The sequence below is a fragment of the Podarcis erhardii genome, assembly GCF_964252035.2.
Source record: "Podarcis erhardii genome assembly, chromosome: 7".
NCBI classification, from domain to species: domain Eukaryota; kingdom Metazoa; phylum Chordata; class Lepidosauria; order Squamata; family Lacertidae; genus Podarcis; species Podarcis erhardii.
Genome location: NC_138511.1, coordinates 42,757,305 through 42,775,366, shown reverse-complemented (window position 1 = coordinate 42,775,366; position 18,062 = coordinate 42,757,305). Strand labels below are relative to the sequence as shown.

Below are 18,062 nucleotides of genomic sequence, written 5' to 3'. Positions count from 1 at the left end.
TACCAGCTTGCCGGTGGCGTTCCCTCAGCTCCCGAGGGTCAGGGTGCCGGTAGGCGTCCCGGTAGTGGTGTGCTATGGCCATGTCCTCGAGGCGGTAGTGCTGGGGAGGGGGAGGCGTGGGGTGGGGCAGCCCATTGGGCTGGTGGCTGATCCCATTGCTGGGACTGTAGCGCTGGGCGGGGCTCATCGTGCATGGCCTTTTGGTGAGGTGTTCTGGGTGCAGAGGGTCACGGTCCAAGCCATTGTCTTTGGTCCTGTCCCGGAAAGAGGGTGGAGCGTCAAACGGGTTTTACAGAACCAAGCATCCTTAACCAATAGTTCAGAATAGTAGCAGCAGGGACAGAACTAACAGTCAGTCCTCAAGAGCCAGGCCCACTTTTTGAAAGGAGCACAGTCCGGGTCTATGGATATAGCACCTTCCTTTGGAGCAAGAACAGCCAACCTGGTGCCCTGTGCTAATGTGGTTAAAGGTAAAGGGACCCTGACCATTAGGTCCAATCATGACCGACTCTGGGGTTGCAGCGCTCATCTCGCTTTATTGGCCGAGGGAGCCTGCGTACAGCTTCCGGGTCATGTGGCCAGCATGACTAAGCCGCTTCTGGCGAACCAGAGCAGCGCACGGAAACGCCGTTTACCTTCCCGCCGGAGCGGTACCTATTTTTCTACTTGCACTCTGACATGCTTTCGAACTGCTAGGTGGGCATTAGCTAGGTGCTAATGTGGTTAGGGGACTACAACTCCCATTATCCACAACCACTGACCAAGCTGCCTGGGGCTGATGGGAGTTGGAGTCCCACAATATCTGGAGAAAAGCATGCTGCCTTTCCTTGCCCCAGAGTCAAAGTTGAGGATGCTGTGGACCAAGACTCCCATTGGGTGGGGAAATGTCCCACCCTTGCTGTAATCTGGAGGGCACCAGATTGGCAAAGCCTGAGCCAAAGGCACAAAAGAGTGGTTTCCTGCATTTTGCATTTCTTGCTCCAAGCTGCCTTGGAGATCCTTTGATCGAAAGGCAGCCTGCAAAACGTTCCCAATAAATAGGAATTTGTTGGGGCCAAGCCTCCACCCAGCCTAGCACACCAACTCTGTCCAATCCCCCCCCCTTGCTTTTTACCCACAGAGGCCTGTACCTGTCTGGTGTCCTTCTTTTGCCCCCCTCGTTGACCTCCAAGAGCAGCTCTGAGGAGTCGATGGGGGAGGAGGCGTTGGCGTCCAGGAGGAGCTGCTCGTGCTGCGCCAGGTATTGTGCAGGCGTCTGCTTGGCCATGCGGGCGCAGTGGAGGAGCTCGCGTTGCAGCAAAGGCAAGTTGGCCTGGAAAGAGGGCAGAAGGTGGAGAAAGTGAGGAGTGCTCTCCTTAAGAAGGAAAAAGAACAGCAGGCTGTCGTTTCAACATAAGCAACTATAGCCTGGCCTGGATACTGAACAACAGGGGTTGGCATTTTTTTCAGCAGGGGGCCAGTCCACCTTCTCCGTCATGAATTTGTCCAGTCCTCTTTTAAAGCCATCTAAGTGGGAGGTCATCACTGTCTCCCGGAGGAGTGAGCTCCACAGTTTTAACCATGCCCTGCGTGAATAAATACTTTCTTTCACCTATCCAGAATTCTCTAACATTCAGCTTCATTCAATGTCCACGAGAGAGAGAGAGAGAGAGAGAGAGAGAGAGAAACTTTCTCTATACACTTTCTCCATGCATCACTTCTACTGTGTCACTTCTTACGTGCCTTTTCTCTAAACTTAAACGTTCCAGAATCTGAAGGCTTTCTTCAGAGTAGCTCCAACCCCTGGATCCCTCTTCTGAACCCTTTGCAACGCGGCAGCATCTTTTTTTTTAGATGAAGCAGCCAGAACCGTACATTCCAAATGCGGTCATGCTGCAGATTTGCATAATGTCATTACGATATCTGCAGTTTTATTTCCGGTTCCTTTCCAGATCATCCCATAAACGGGGAGCCACCGCTGAAAAGGCCCTTTCCCCTTGCTGTCCTCCTCTGAGTGTCCCTCAAAGAAGGGACTCATACTGGAAGTGGGCTTAGGAAGGGGCAGAGCTGTGTCAGGTGCCTGGGGAATGCGGAGTTCACTCGAGTGGGGGGGGGCTGCTCTCATTGCTCCATTGAGAAAACAATGGCCTCCAGGCAGCCTCAGCGTCTGTCAATGAGACTGTGCTGGCTCTGCTCCAGAGAAGCCGGCGAGGGTCCCATGGCCCTGCGAGGTCATTCCCATCTCTCCTTTGCACAACGGAAAGTGTTTGTAAATAAGCTTTCTACCCTTTGCTCCTTTGACTCCTCACCCCACCCAGGGAGTTTCTCACGAAGCTCCAGCCCTCCAAGAAGAGCATCCGCAGGAGCAGGAGCAATTAAGCAAGCCCAGAGCAGAGCTTTGTGCCGCCAGCCAACCCTGGTTTCCTATTTAGGCAGCTGATCGCCAGCCAAATCCCCATCTGTTGGACATGTTAGAGCGAGGACTGATGAAATCCACTGCTGTGGATTCCAGGGCAGCAAACATCCCCCCCCCGCTCTGCCGCCACCCCCCCTCTTCGTTCTTCCTCCATCTCCCTCCTTCCCTCTCTCCCCTGCCCTCTCCATCCCCCCCACCCCCAGTCACCATCACATTTCAAGAAAGAAAAACAATGAAAAGAAATAAATAACATCTCTGGGAAAGGCGCGCCGGAGGCCGCCTGGTTGCAGTTAGGGTAATGAGAAGCATCTGGAGCCCTGGGTGGAAACAGCTGGAAGCAGGGTGGGTGCTGGAGAGAGGAGCAGGAGGGGAAGAGATGGGGGAGAGGGCTGTCAAAGGGCTCCTTTCTCATTCAAAACACTGAGTCTCTCTCCTCTCTCTGTCTCTCTGCTGGCAGAAAGGCGCCAGGCTTGTGGTCTGCCCCCCAAAAACTCTGCCAGGAAGAGACAAAGTGGGGGTGGGATAACGGACCAGTTTTCCCAGGAGTTGCTCAGCATTAGAGCCAAACTAGACACGGTGTTTGAGGCAAGGAATGACTTTGCGCTGTTTGGCCTTTTTGCTAAGGAAAAGAAAATACAGTACAAGCCCTCTTTTTCTCTCCCCTCCCCCCCAAATTGGGGCTTTAGTCTGGTGTTAGCGGACTTTAAATATTTGCCCTAGCCACAGCCCCAATGAGAATTGCATTCTCTCTCCTCCATGGCTTGCTATTTGCGAGTGGATGAAAGCTTCCATTGGTGGGAAATGTATTTTCAATGGATTAGAGTGTGGGCTGGGTGGGCTGCCATGGTCCCAGTCTGTCTCAGGCCTCTTTGCAGTGGTTGGTTTTTTAAAAAACAAAACCACCCAAAAAACATTACATGCAGGGCCACATCAAGTGACAAATGCCCATGCTTTGGATGCAAAAAGGTTCCAGATTCAGTCTCCAAGTGTGCCTGGGAATGACTTCTCTACCCTTGAAACCCTGAAGAGCTGCTGGCCATCAGTTTTGGCAACACACAGCTAGATGGCCCAATGACCGGACAGGGCTTAAGCCAGCTTCCTATGCTCTTAATGGTGCAGCTGATAAATTGCTGAGCGTGTACAACAGTAGAAAAAACATAGCATAGGCATCCCCCTAAAGGTCATGTGCAGAGTGTCCTTCTTCTTCCCCCCAGGGATCGAAAACCTGCCTGGAAGCCATGCCATCCTCATTCTAGACATACAGTGCCTCTCTGTGGTTAATTGCATATCCTCCAACTTCCCGCTGATCAAAATTGGGACACTTGTTTTTTGGTCCCAAGCTCTGGTGAGAGCCAGGTGACTTTCGTAAGAGTGAAAAATGAGCTTCTTTTGGTCTGGCACTCTGCTTGCACCAAAGCATTGGACCAAAAAATGGGACATTCCAGGATCTAACCAGAAGTCAGGATGTCTTCTGTAATTCCAGGATGCTCCACTTAAAATGGGATGATTGAAGAGCATGTAATTGGTGATGAGAAAAATGCACTCTGCACATACTCAGAGGGAAGGGCTAAACTCTAGCAGGTTCCAGTTTGCCTACATCTGAAGGAGTTTGGGTTTCTGCTTGGGGCCAAACAGCACCTTATAGCAAGCAGCATGCAGCTAGCTATTGAGTGCTTGTTTTCCTTTCTTAAATAATAGCCTTGAAGGAGGCAAGGCAGGGAAGAGATGATGAGGACTGGGGCCCTAAGGCAGGTAAAGGATGTCACTCCCTTGCTTTCCCGCTCGGCGGTCCCGATCCTGATCAGCCCCCTCCAACTGCTGTTCAGCAAAGACTGCACATTGCTACTTACAGGCTTAACGTAACATGTGGTTTGACCCTGGGTCAGCATTTCTGGATGGGTCAGCAGGAAACCTTCTCTGCTCAGGAAATATTTTTTGCGGCTTCTCTAGAGCCATGGAAATCACAGCCCCATATAAGTGGGAGGGTGGGGAAGAGGCAAAAGGCAAGTCTTCTGTCTTTCCTGCCTCTCTGATAAACAAGGGCAGCTGAGAGCAGCCTTTGCAACTTCTGCTAGAGAGATCCCGTCTTGCTTGCTTCTACAGAAATGCCAGGGCTCAACAGATCCTCAGATTGCAGGATGAGCCTGGCACTAAGCAAGAGAGAGACATGGGAAGACGCTGATCAAAGCTCAGAGACAATTGCTTGATATATTCTCTCTTTGGCCATTGCAAAGAGGATTTGTTTTCTGAAAACAGCAGACCTTGCTATGCAGCAGAAGTCAATGCGGTGGGAGTGAGAAGGAAAGGAATGAAGGGTTGGAGGGAGGGTTTCACGGGCAGCCCTGACATTAGACAGTGAGGCAGATCTTACCTTTGAGATGACACATCCTGAACATTTTTAATCAGCTCCAAAGCTTGCGGTAAGCCTCCCTCGGGAGCTGCTGCCAGTCTCCATAGGAGAAAACAGCCTACCCATCTGATCCCTCTCGCAGAAAGAGTCATAGCTCAGTGGGAGAGAAGGTCTCAAACCCTGGCATCTTCAGGTAGGGCTGGGAGTTTCCCCTGCCCGAAGCCCTGGAGAGCTGCTGCCAGACAGTTTAGGTAATGCTGAGCTCGAACAAGGGTCTGACTCAGGAGAAGGTAGAGTCCTCTAGTCCCATTTTAACCAGTCCTTTCTTGAGAACCATGAGGACTGGAATCTTATTATTCTGTTTGAGGGAAGGGTAGAACATCTGCTTTATATGCAGCTGGTCTAGACAGTACTTAACCAGAAGGGGCAGTGATCTGGCTCAGTGTAAGATAGTTTCCAGTGTTCCAAGACATGTCTTGACCAGTCCAGGAAGTAGAGAACCAACCAACCTTTATGTGTGGATGATGGTTCCTGGAAACCATCAATTTCTTCCAAAGGGAAGGACCTGCCAGGACCTGACACAATGGTGTCTAGGTGCCTCTGAGAGAGAGAACAAGTTGGCCCAAGCATTCCAAAATCCAACTTGCATTCAGCTGTGTGAAAAGGTGTCTATGCAACAAAGAACCTCCCCAAAATTATGAAGCTGGTATATGTTCAAGTCGTGCAAGACAGAAGTCTTATAAAGGGTCTACCTTCAAGAATGGGATGACGAAAGGACGCAGAGGGAAGTTTGTGGCCTCCTGGAGCTTGGAGTGGAATTCCTCAATGGTCAGCGTGGAATTCTGCAAAGTAGAAACAGCACGGGGTCAACAATACTGAGGACTGTGGATTCATGCCCAGCAAATTCTCTTCACTGGTCTGGCTCGTACCTTACTTTAAACCACCGCAGCACCCTGGTGGAATGGAAGTGTGGCAATTTTCTCGCCATGCACCAGCATGCTTGCCTTTAAACCATAGTTAAGCTGAACTTAACTTTGGAGATGGGGCCATGGCTCTCTGGTGGAACATCTGTTTTGCATGCAGAAGGTTCCAAATTCAATCCCCGGCATCTCCAGGTAGGGCTAGGAGAGACTCTTATCTGAAATCCTAGAGAGCAACTTCCAGTCAGTGCAGACAACACTGAATTAGATAGACCAGTAAAAGGCTGCTTCCTATGTCTCCTAAATGTGATTTAAACGGATTCTGTCAATCATATTGGGGTTCTTTAATCATGTGCTGCCCCCCCCCCGGTTTTTATCAGAACCGCATTGCATAGGGAGTTTTTAATGTGTATTCATGAAAACTAATGCCCCTGCCATGCTGCAATTAGTAATATGGCGGGGAAAGCTCCCATGGTGCCAATGGGAGCTTATTACCTGTCACGAATTGCAGAATTGAGGGGATGATTTGGGAAGAAATCATGGCTGGGGAGGAAAGGGGGGAAACTCCTCTCCTCCCTATAAGGTGAAGGCCCATTAAAAAAAATCCCTTGGTTGATTGTTAAGGAAACAGATACAAGCAATTGGAAGTCACACATTCAGTCATGCCTCATTAGGCCCACTGTGTTTGTACATCCTTACACATCTCTGCCAATGACCTTCCCTCTTCCACTGTCCCCCACATCACCCAGAGGTCTCCTGCTCTCCCTCAAATGACTCTACCCTTTCCCTCTTGTTTAGTGCAGCATGGATATCAGCTCAAATCACTGGCTTACATTTGCAGCTCAGGGCATTGCTAAAGGCACAAGAGCCACTAAGAAACTGGCAACACCCCTGCCACAGTATGGATATGGTTTGCTTGCCTTGCTGACAATTTGACAGGGGCAAGGGCACCTATTTATTTTTTTTTGTATCGGATGACATAACCCTGTCCAACTAAGCAAAGTAATTACTGCTAAGTAATATCAAGCTGAGCAAAGTGTTACCACGTTGTATGACCATAACTTCCAGAGTATGAATCTGTTGCAGCGCAAATGAGAAAGAATCTTGGGGGTTAGCATGCATCTGGTGAAAGGGACCCCAGATTACACTCTAATAAATGTGTTTGCATCCGAGGCAGCGGTGGGGAACACTTTTTAGCCCAAGCGCCGGATTTCCTCACATGCAACCTTTCGGGGACCACATGCCAGTGGAGCCAAAGGCAGGTGTAGGTGGAGCGACAGATGTGACCTTTGTGTGGTCAGAGTCAGAGGTTTGTGGATAATCCACATCCCACACTCCTCCCATCCATGCATGCAAGAGGCAGGATCCCAGTTCAGGGACACATTCCAGCCAGTCAAAGCACTCAAACAGGCTGCAGAGCAGGACCATTGTGGGGTATGGCCTGAGAAGAGCCATATTTCCCCCCTGGCCCTGATGTTTCCCAGCCCTGCTTTAAGATGCCCCAAATCTCCACAGTGCACCTGTAGCAGGTGTAATGAGCAGAGTAACGGCACTGCAGTTTAACACCATCCACTGCTGCCTTCTTTGCAAAAAGTATTTCAACCAGCTGCAATGGCTACCAGGCCCCCCTGCCAGCAAAGGATCTTTGACTGAAGACAGGGATCTCGCCGCCAAGGGCAGAGCATGCAGACCGTGAGCTTACCACAAGGCCCAGCACCAGGGCACGAACGCGCTCCCCGATCTCCGGCGAGATGTCGTTGCCAAACTGCTGCAGCGTGGTCAGGAAGCGCTTCAGTTTGCTCAGCTGGCGTGCCCCGCAGGCCGGAGGGAGTTGGTGGTTGGACAGCGAGGCCGTGGAGGAAGTCGCAGGCCCATTGCTGAAGCCATTGGGGGTGGAGGGCGCACCGTTAATCGCCGTCGGGGAGTGGCTGCTTCCATTCATTACTGCAAGGAAAAAAGGGAGCAAGCGGTAACAAGAGGGGGTCTGCCATTGCAATCTTGCATATAGTAAGGCACTGTGGGGTAAGGGGAAAAATCATAGTGGATCCCAGAGGCTCTATGTTAGTCAGCAATGGGACACAGTTGCAAAAATGGCTATGGCCCTTTGAGGAGAGGTTTTGCAGGAGGATTCCAGGCAAGGGGAAGGCTATGTCTTTTAGCACCCACAAACCCCATGAGCTTTTCAGGTGGAGGCGAAATATAGATGCTAAACCAGTGGAAAAAAAGACCAAGCAAGATTGGCAGATGTGCATCCCCGGAAAAAGGAGTACGATCAGTGGAGTTAACCCTGGCTGGTTCAGAGTAGGGGTTGGCTTTTTACCTGAAGGGGTTTTCTGTGCATGAAAGCTAGGCCATTTGAAAGAGGCATACTTTTAAATCATTTTGCAGATGCAAACAAGCAGTATTTTTTTCCCTCCCTGAAAAAGAGAGCGACCCTAAAGACACTCTTCTGAAATGGGTTTCTCTGAGCTCCACAAGACCCCAGCTGCTTCCCTTAGTCAGTGAGGGTGGAACAAGAGGAATGAAACAGTCTTATCCAGCTGGAGGCAACGCACAGGGTTAAATCCTGCTCAAAACTGTCAGGCTGCAGAAAGATGTCCCAAAGGCAGATTGTTGACCACTGTCTGGTCTTCTGCAATGTTACTAAAGTGAACGGGGACTTGTGCAGGAGACATTTTCTGGTGGATTGGGACCCGGCTGCCTAACACAAGAGAAGCAACAGTGCTCTAAGAGTCAAGGCAAAAACTGTAATATCCTGATGCTGAGATTCTAAAAAGCAAACACACCCCATTTACTAGGGAGCAAGCCCCATTCTTGGGGACGATGTGCTTCCAAGAAAAGGAGTGTTTTTCTAAAGAAGCAAGTCCCTCCAGTTAAGTGTGGATAGGATTGTGCCATAAATATCCTAGAATCATATTCCAAGGCTAATTGTCTTCCTGACGAGCCCTACTGCTTCCAAGACCTTTCCACACAAGATGCTACCCCCCCCCAACGCCCAGCTGACCTCTCCACCCTGAAGCAGTAAACAAGAGCTGAAAAGCCGGCCTACAACAACAAATCTTACTGCGCTGAACAGAGGCAACATATTCCCAGACTGCAAAAACTGCCTTCCAGCCCTGTGCTTTTACACGTGTTCTTAGGCCAGAAACTAATGACAGATTTTGAAGCGGTATGAAAGAGATGTTGTGGCTCTCTCTCTCTCTCTCTCTCTCTCTCTCTCTCTCTCTCTCAACTTTTGATCCTCTCAGGTCAAACAGGTGTTGCAGGTTTTAAAAAAAAACACCACAGGAGCTCCCCTGCAAAGCCTGTTTATCAGAGGTCAGAACCTAACTTGTTTGCCCACCCCCTTGCAAGCAGCCATCCCTCCTCCCCAAGGACCCTCAGAAAATGTAGAAACGCCTGTCTCTCCGCAGTCAGGGCTGAGAAAGAGCAGGCAACAATGTGCCCCAGGCAGACACTGTCCCCTGCCTTGGAGGGAGAGCCTCAAATCCCAGCATCCTTCTTGGGAACAAAAAGAGACCCTGAGCAGTCCTCGGAAGGTGCCAAGTTTGCCTTGCCTAGTTTCAGTCGTCACTAATCACTAACCTTTCCCGCTGTGGCACTGACACCTCCTTGGGAAGCCGCAGCCGCAGCCGTCGGGGCTTTTGGGCTTTTGCCGTGTGTTCCTGGGCTCCTGCTCAGTCTCCGGCAGGGCGAGAACCGCCGCTTGCTAAAGAGGTGCCGAAAATAACCGCTCGGCCACAACTGCTTTTATTCGAGTGACAGGTGTGTTACTAAGTTAAACTCTGCATATGTCTCTGACGCTTTAGGGATGGGGGCTGCGTTTGTGGGTCCTCCTTGGCGGAGATCTGTGTTTGTGGGTCCTCCTCAACTAAAAGAGGGAAAGGATATTTGGAAAAAGTGGGGCACGTCAGCCATCAAGCTGCCGAACTGCCCTAATTGCACTGGGGAAATAATGGAAGGTGTCCTTAGGCTGCACCTGTGCTCAATCTGCTCTGAGGTCGAAGAGGGCCTGTGTGCTGTTGCCTCTTTGCAGAAGTGAAGGCATATGTGTCAGCTTGCAAGTTTGGCAGGCGGTGGGGGAAGGGAGGCAGGGTTCAGGCGCTTGTCTCCTATGAAACTTTTTTTATTCACAAATTATGCAAATTAAAAAATGCAAAGTTCATTTAATACTTTTGTATCCTTTGTTCAGGTCGTGGCTCTTCAGTGTAGCTCCCAAAATATATTTGCATGGACAAGTTTATATGCATAGATGCAAATTTAGGACTGTGCCAATGGGAATGCAATAAATCTCACCGCAGTGGGGGAAACTGGCCAATGAAGTTTCCTTCCTTCCTCAGTGCTCTATTACACACACACACACACACACACACACACACACACACACACACACCCCTTCTGTATTATTTTCACACAGATCACCAGCAATGTTACAGACACAGCTACTATTTTGCAATAGTATGCATGGGAAGTAGAATGGAACACCTTGATGACTGTTGGAATTGAAGTCACAGAATGGGCCGTGTGCTACAGCCCACGTGCTACAGTATCTAGGAAAAACTTCCATAGTTCCAGTTACAGATAGGTAGCCGTGTTGGTCTGCCATAGTCAAAACAAAACAAATTCCTTCCAGTAGCACCTTAAAGACCAACTAAGTCAGTTCTTGGTATGAGCTTTCGTGTGCATGGTATCTGAAGAAGTGTGCATGCACACGAAAGCTCATACCAAGAACTGACTTAGTTGGTCTTTAAGGTGCTACTGGAAGGAATTTGTTTTGTTAGGAAAAACTTGTAATTGGACACTGTTCTTTTGAATTGTTAATTTGAACCAAGACCTATTATCCCTAGTCCATATTATATACGGTGGTACCTCTGGTTATGAACTTAATTTGTTCCGGAGGTCCATTCTTAACCTGAAACCGTTCTTAACCTGAGGTACCACTTTAGCTAATGGGGCCTCTCGCTGCCGCACGCTTTCTGTTCTCGCTGCCGCACGATTTCTGTTCTCATCCTGAGGTAAAGTTCTTAACCCAAGGTACTACTTCCGGGTTAGCGGAGTCTGTAACCCAAAGTGTTTGTAATCCGAGGTGTTTGTAACCCAAGGTACCACTGTACTGCACATGCAACAGTTAATTCCCTTGACACCAATTGGCTGAGCTGGTGTGACGACGGCACAGAAAGTTTGCAAACATTCCGACTGGCCCAGGGAAGCAAGGCTATCAGAATGCTTGCAGTCCAGTTTACCTGAGGGAAAGGTACATTGTCATTTTGACTGGGATTAAAATTCCACAGAGGTCTTAGGGGCAGGCACATCTTTGTGGGGTGGGATAAGAAGTGGGAAAAGATCCTAGACTGATGGAAAGATTAGGGGCAGAGGGCCCAGAGGCAAGGTACTTGAAGAATGTGGAGCAAAGTAGGCAACTGACTTTCTGAGTGGAATATTACTGAAGTAAATAGAGAATAAGAGAAAGGAGCTGAATTTTATTTATTGATTTGGACTAAGTAGTCCATTCTGTGGTTGAAGGCCTCTAGCAGGCAGTAACAATAACACAAGCAGGTGCCTCAGAGCATGATAAAAGTTTCCCCACTTTCTTCACTGACCAACCACAATGCTCCCACTATACCTGAAACATTGGGAGGTGGTGCCTCCAGGACAGAAGGTGCAGCTTTCTTGGTGTCTGTTTTTACAAAGATTATTTACCAATGATTTGCCATTGTTCATTTGAAGATGCCAACTGACTAAATGTATGCAAATTTAAAATGGCCTACCCCCTAACACTGAGGCAGGTGAAATGAGATACACCCAAAGGACATTACAAAGAGGTAGGAAGAAGAAGATTTCCTGTGATGCTGGCCAACTGGGAACCCTCTGAGAGTGAAATGGGGGGGGGGGGTTGCCAACCTATGGGGCAGCACCCTATAGACAACACTGCCTGCACCAACTCCAGCAAAAGTGCATTTGCTCCCCTCCTGTATTTACCTAGGGGAGAGGTGAGTAACCTCGGATCTGGGGGACAAATGTGGCCGTCCAGACCTTTGTGCCTGGCTCTTGGGACTTTCCCCCCAGGCCACACCCTCCCTAGCCATACCCTCTCTGGTCTTGCTTCAAACCCTTATTGAGCTTTTTCCCCCCCGGCTGGAATGTGTCCTTGAACTTTGATCAGGCCTCCTGCTTGCCCAGATAGCAGATCATGTGAGTATGTGTCAAAATTTGCCTACTGTACAAAGGTAAAATCAACATGCATTGTTCCACCCACTTTCATCCACCACAGGCATGCGGCCCCTGGGAGGTTCCCCTCAAGAGAATGTGGCCCTCGGGTTCCCCCCCGCCCCTGCTCTAGGGGAAGCAAAGCTGAGCTACAGCTTCTGCGTCTCTTGCTGACGGGCACGTTTCATCTTACTTACAGAGACACACCATGGACCATTTCAAGCAACCATGAAAACGGCCGCGGGGCAGAAACATCGGCGGCCCAGCTTCACGATCTGCAAGCAAAATAAAACATACGCTATCAGGAGAGACCAGAGGTGGCAGGGCGCTTCCTTCCTGAAGTCCCTGATCAGGGCTGGGGCAGTAGCCAGGCAGGGCCTTAAGCTTATCCATCTTGGCTGGGACATTTCCTTCCAGTGTGTGAGTTTAGCTGCAGGGGCAAAACTCTTAACCAATACTGTCCCTTCTGCCTGAGGGTGTCCTGGAAAGATATGGGTTGGTCATGCAATGCCCAAACAAAGACCAAGGTTGTGCCAAGAAGCTTATGCTAAACCAGCTTCATAAACTGCAATGCAGATTGAAGGAAGCCACTCCCAACTTCCTAGATTGCCAAATTAGTGTGGCTTGCCTGCCCGTATTACAGACCCTCCCTATTTTCCTGGGACAGTCCCAGATTCACAGAAGCTGTCCTGGTTTCTGATTTGATCCCAGAATGTCCTGCTTTTCCTTTGGTTGTACCTATTTTCATTGGAGAAATGTTGGATGGTATGGTATTATGTCAACTGAAGGAGCCGGGGGCTGACAACTCACTGTCTTGATGACATTTGAGACTCACAAATGGTTGCTCTTTGGATTGCTGATTAGGGGTGTTGTTGCCAGATACTCAAAAGGATTAGGGGCCCAAATTTGCACAGGTGCCTAGAGTGCCTGTGGGCAGGTGGAGAGGGTGGGTGGCATCTCCTTTAGGCCTTTGTATCTGGCCTGAAGAACTCTCCCCAGACTACACACCTTACTGGCATTGCTTCGCACCCTGGGAATATATATTTTTCCAACTGGAATGTGTCCTTGAACTCTGATAATGCTTTTTGCTCATCCGAATGGAGAGGCTAGAGAGGGATGCACGAGTAGAAAATTGCCTACAGTAGGGTGCTAATATTTGCATTTGTTGCTCCACCCACTTTTGCCTCTGGCCCCGCCCACCACTGGCATACAGCCCTTGAGGTTGTCAAGGAATGAGTCCTTCAGACTGAGATAGGTCCCCACCCTTGATCTATTGCTATGCATGCCATAAAGCCAGCTCCATGCTGAAATGGGACCTGTTCTAGAAAGGACAACCATGTGGATGTGTTTGTTTGTTTTCTAGATAAGAAAGCTGCCTGGCAACAACCCACTTTCCAGGTTAATGGACTTTGTGCTGAAGCCTGGTGAACAGCTCTCCAACAGCTGTATTGTTTTTTTTATTATTAATTAAGTGCATGTATCGGTTGCTTTGTAGAAGAGTTTCAAAGCAATTTAGCCAGATAAAATACAACAAATAGAAGCAATTTAAAACCAGAAAAGATTTATCACAACGAACAATGCAAAATGCATACGGTGCTGATCACAAGATAGTGACGTGATCGTCAGTATTAACAAACACTTGGAAAGTATAGAATAGCCTTTCCTGATCTGGTATGCTCTAGCTGTTTGGGACTACAACTCCCATCAGCCTCAGCCAGCAGAGCTGGGGTTGATGGGAGATGTGGTCTAAAACAGCAGAAGGGTACCAGGTTGGTGGATGCTGTGTAGATTCAAAAGCATACAACAGAAATTAGGAGAAGGAAGGGGCATGGGAATGTAGAGCACCTCTGATTTCCACCAATGTGGCAAAGAAAATCTACAGAGGGTGCATGGTGTCCTCCCCATCCCTGCCCCTCACTTCCTCATGCAACAAGCCTGGTTCACTATGACATAAGAACAAAGGAGAAGGACTGGCTTGATCAGAAAGGGTCAGATGGATTAAGGGAACTTGGGCTACAGAACTGACAAGCATGTCGGGTTCAGAACCAATTCAAGATGTAAGAACGTAAAAAGAACCTGCTGGATCAGGCCCACTAGTGGCCCATCTGGTCCAGCATCCTGTTCTCACTGTGTCTAGTCAGATGTTGCCGGGAAGCCTCCAAGCCGGTCCTGAGCACAACAGCCCTCTCCCCTGCTGCAGTTTCCAGCAGAAGGGGAGGTAGGACATCATTAGTAACCATTGCAACTTGCTTGTTGACATCAGAGCTGGAATAATAGGTCCGAGGTTCCCATGCCCTATGGTGTAATGGTAACTCTGTAAACAAGCCTTCCTTTATGTAACTGAAACAACCATATATGGCTCCCCTTTTTGTCCCTGCCTCTCCTTCCTTCAAATTCACCAGTGTCAAATTTCTTCACTGTATGCTCCTTGGGCAGGGACCTGCCTCCTTGTACACTGATTTCTCCATCCCTGGCTTACAAAATATCTTTAGTGAGCTTATAAGGGCTGGAAAGATAACTCTGGCATATAGCTTTCCTTGGGAAGATTCCCATAATAAAAAGGATCTGGGGAGAGAGGAACCAAGCAGTTCATAGACTCCAAGTCCTCCTTTGCACATCCGTGTGCTCTCAGCAGCCACCATCTGGCTAGGAAATCCGCCCCTGGCGTCTTGCTCCTTGGCTGTGGGATCCTGGGATGGGCCAAGTCTCTGCCATAGCTCTCGGGTGGCAAACCATCAGGCTAGGTGGTTATTAAAGCCGCCCAGTTTAGGCTGAACATCTTAGCAGAGCTCTTAGTAAGGGCACAACACCAGCTGTTTGCTAATATCCACTCGAATTAAGTGCAAAAGTCACAGCTTCCAATCCTTCTCTCTTCCCTAACCTCTAAGCGCTTTAAATGCATACACAGCATCACTGTGGGGTGGTGGCGGGACGGGGACTTGGGGGGGGAGGGAGGAAAGGCTAGTCCTCCTGGGGTCAGCTATTGCAAGAAGGGTTGATGTTTTTGAGCGGGGGGGGGGGGGGAGGGGAGAGCAGCAGCAGACCCTTTTCAGAAAACACAGCAGACTGGCTCAAAAGCGCCTTTGCATCTGCTACCGAGAGCGATTAAAAGCAAACCCCATCAGATCACAGACGAGCAGAATCCGATTTCTAATTAGAGAACATCTGGCTCGGGAAAAAAAAAAAAAGCAAAGGCTGGAGCTGACTTGGAACTGCCACTCGGAATCGGGAGGCAGGGGACAGAGAGAGAGACTACCCCCCCCCCCGCAAGGTGCAATACAAAAAAGGCATTTCTTTTCAGAAGGGAGGAGACTTTGCAGCTCAATGTGGAAGGTGAGGGGGGTGGGCATGTGTTGCTCTTTCTGCTTGTGAGCAAGAAGTTAATTTTGACCCATGCTGCGTGGCTTCCTTGCAGCTGAAGGGCAAAGGAATCTGGGGGAGCAGGCTATTATAGTCACAACTATTTCAGGGCTTTCGGCATCGATGTGCTGCGCCTGCGGATATAGCCGCCCATCTGCCATTGGATCTTTTATCTGTGGATGGAGGAAAGGCTCCCATCTGTGAAGGGAGTGGGGGGCGCAGACTCCCTTCCTGCTGCTTAGGCTGCACTTGTGGCACTCCGAGCGTTTCGCGGCCCAATGCAAACTGTGCATTATGCACTGGCGGGCAACTGGACGGGGCGATTCTCTGCCTTGCAAATGGGGGTGACCCTCAGGCAAAAGAAATGCATTTTTGCTGCCCGAGGCAAAGGAGAAGATGGTGTCTCTCTCACACAAACACACACACACACACACACACCCTACTGAATCCCCCTTCAGCCCTGGCAATTTGAAGGCAGCAAATTAGCTTATGGGGAGCAGGCAGGGCCGAACTGAGACAGCCACCTCAGGCAGTGGAATCACAAGAGGTGAGCCCCCTCAGGTGCCCCAACCTCTCCTGCTGCCAGAGAACTGAGGAGAACTGAGAAGCGAGGAGACATGGTTGTGACTTCCGGGTTCTGGCGAGATCTAGCAGAACTCCCACAAAATCTTTTAGTAACCCAAAAGCCACAGTTGCATGACCCTGGTAAGCAAGCATTTAGCAAGCACAGTGTGTGTGTGTGTGTGGGGGGGGGGAATAGTGGGCGGCAGTGTGGGTGGCACTTTCTTGTTTCACCTCAGGAGCCGTGTTTGAAACTCCCATTGTTCTAGGCGCATTTTGCGACAGGGAATTTCATTAGCATGAGTAGTTTCTGAGCTCTGGGCGCAGTACTGCGCCTAAGATTTCAGATTAAAACTGCAGAGTGGAGGGAAAGGATGAGCTTTTTCTGGCCCCCCCCCCAATTTCCAGCTACTCTCTGAAGACTGGAGAAGAATATTAGGAGGGGGGTGGGCAGGGAAAGACTAGACCCTGAACATAATATTTTAGCTGCAGTTCATTAATTTTCAGCTTTGTATTCTTGTTATAAAAAAGCGCACCTAGTCATTCCGTTGTTGTGCCCATAACCTAGGTTTAAGGTACCATTTACCTCCTAACTTTCATATCTTGGTTTCTAACACTGCTCAGGAGGCAAACCAGAATGGGTCATTCCTGGGTGCAGGTTAGGTGACACAGTTCTGTCCTCTTATCAGAAGGAAACGGCCTTGGAGGCGGCTACTGCTGCCTGAGTTAGTTACCCTGCCTAATGGTAGGGCAGGCCTTTGATGAGTGGTGGAAATCCCATAGGGGGGTTTAGCATGGCTACAGCTAAGCCATGCAATGCTCAACTTTACTGCTCTGCAGCCTTGTTTAAACAGGGTTTGGAATCTGGTTTCAACACCAGGACTCTGGTGAAACAATCTTCCCTATGAGCATGTGCAGAGTGGTTTGCTCTGCTTGCAGAATATCCACACAGTGAAACATAGAAAGCTGCCTTATATTGAATCAGACCATTGGTATGTTGAGCTCAGCATTGTCTACACTGACAGGGAGGGCCCCTGCAAGGTGTCAGGCAGGGACTTGTTCCCAGTCCTACCTGGAAATGCTAGTGGGGATTGAACCTGGGACCTTCTACATGCAAAGCAGATGCTCTCCCACTGAGATCTGCATTACCTTACATTGGAGCTCAGAGGTCTGGATTCTAGCAAGACCTGGGCCCCTGGCCCCTGTCCTTTTTGAAAATAATCCTGAGTGCTGCTGTTGCCTTTGCTGTCTGCTTGGGGTTCAACTGCCCTCTCCCTTTTTGCTTCCTTATGCACCTTCTGGCTGCTAATCGCAGCATCGCTCATGAACAGCAGGAGCGGAGACGGCTGGCATCCGCATCAACGGGGAAGGGGGAGGGCTGCTTTCCTGGCACTCCAAATGTGGTGCCATCTGGCACTGCCATTCGCTTGAAAGGCGATGCATCAAGAGGCGAGAAGTGGCGAGGGTGGAGGTGGACAGCATCCAAGCCCACCCACCCTCCCCGGCATCCGAAGCAGCTCCGGGTCCTGATGACAACCGGAACCTCCACGCCAGAGGAAAAGAGCTTGCGGATAAAGCGGGGAAATGGGTCTGGCTAGATTCCGTTTCTGCAAAGTCCTCTAAAGTGCAAAGTCCTCTGCTTGGGTCGGGTTTTTGTTTTTTTGTTTTGCCTCTTGGAAAGGCTAATGAACAGCCTCAGCTCACAGTTCCTGCTGTACAGGTCATTGCAGAGTGGGAATAGCATGTGTGTGGGAGGGAGCGTATGTAAGTTTTTCAGTCTGCTTCAGTTCTGGAAGCAAATAGGCCACAAGGATAGAGTGCAGGCAGATAAGTCAGCGATGGGGAAGCTCAAGCCTCGCTTAACAGAGTTGTGTGACTGCGGCTTCCAGCTTCCACCAAGACCTTGCAAGAGCCTCATAATGTTGCGTGGAGGCCTTTGGAGACCCTGGTAAGTGAGGCACTCTGCCTTATATACTGTGGTCTCAGGACGATTGTGCCAGACCTCTGAAGGCCTCTAACAGGGCTCTTGCGGGATCTCACTAGAAGCTGGAAGCCACTGCTTCTCCTTGCTTCTCTAGCTGTGGTGCATACCTGCCAAGGCGCCCCTTGGATTCTGCCACCTGAGGCAGCTGCCCCCGGTTCTCGTGCGGATAAAATGAGGAAGAGAACTATGTACATCACCTTGAGCAACTTGGAGGAACGACAGGGTGTAAACATAAAATAATAATAATAATAATAATAATAATAATAATAATAATAATAATTGTAC

The 18,062-nt window shown here is 49.6% G+C and overlaps 1 protein-coding gene across 6 annotated transcripts in view; it reads right to left on the bottom strand.

Moving 5' to 3' along the window:
* CBFA2T3 (CBFA2/RUNX1 partner transcriptional co-repressor 3) overlaps window positions 1-18,062 on the bottom strand; it is a 67,667-nt gene that overhangs the window by 10,710 nt on the left and 38,895 nt on the right. For 3 of the 6 annotated variants that reach the window (XM_081872064.1, XM_081872065.1, XM_081872063.1), the window contains exons 3-7: window positions 12,070-12,147; window positions 7,368-7,609; window positions 5,498-5,587; window positions 1,131-1,312; window positions 4-254 (exon numbers count right to left, since the gene is read on the bottom strand). In XM_081872064.1, the coding sequence (XP_081728190.1) occupies window positions 4-254; window positions 1,131-1,312; window positions 5,498-5,587; window positions 7,368-7,609; window positions 12,070-12,147 (843 nt within the window). Of the gene's footprint in view, window positions 1-3; window positions 255-1,130; window positions 1,313-5,497; window positions 5,588-7,367; window positions 7,610-9,250; window positions 9,755-12,069; window positions 12,148-18,062 lie in introns of those variants that run through there. The other 3 variants (XM_081872067.1, XM_081872066.1, XM_081872068.1) reach the window with 2 other exon arrangements.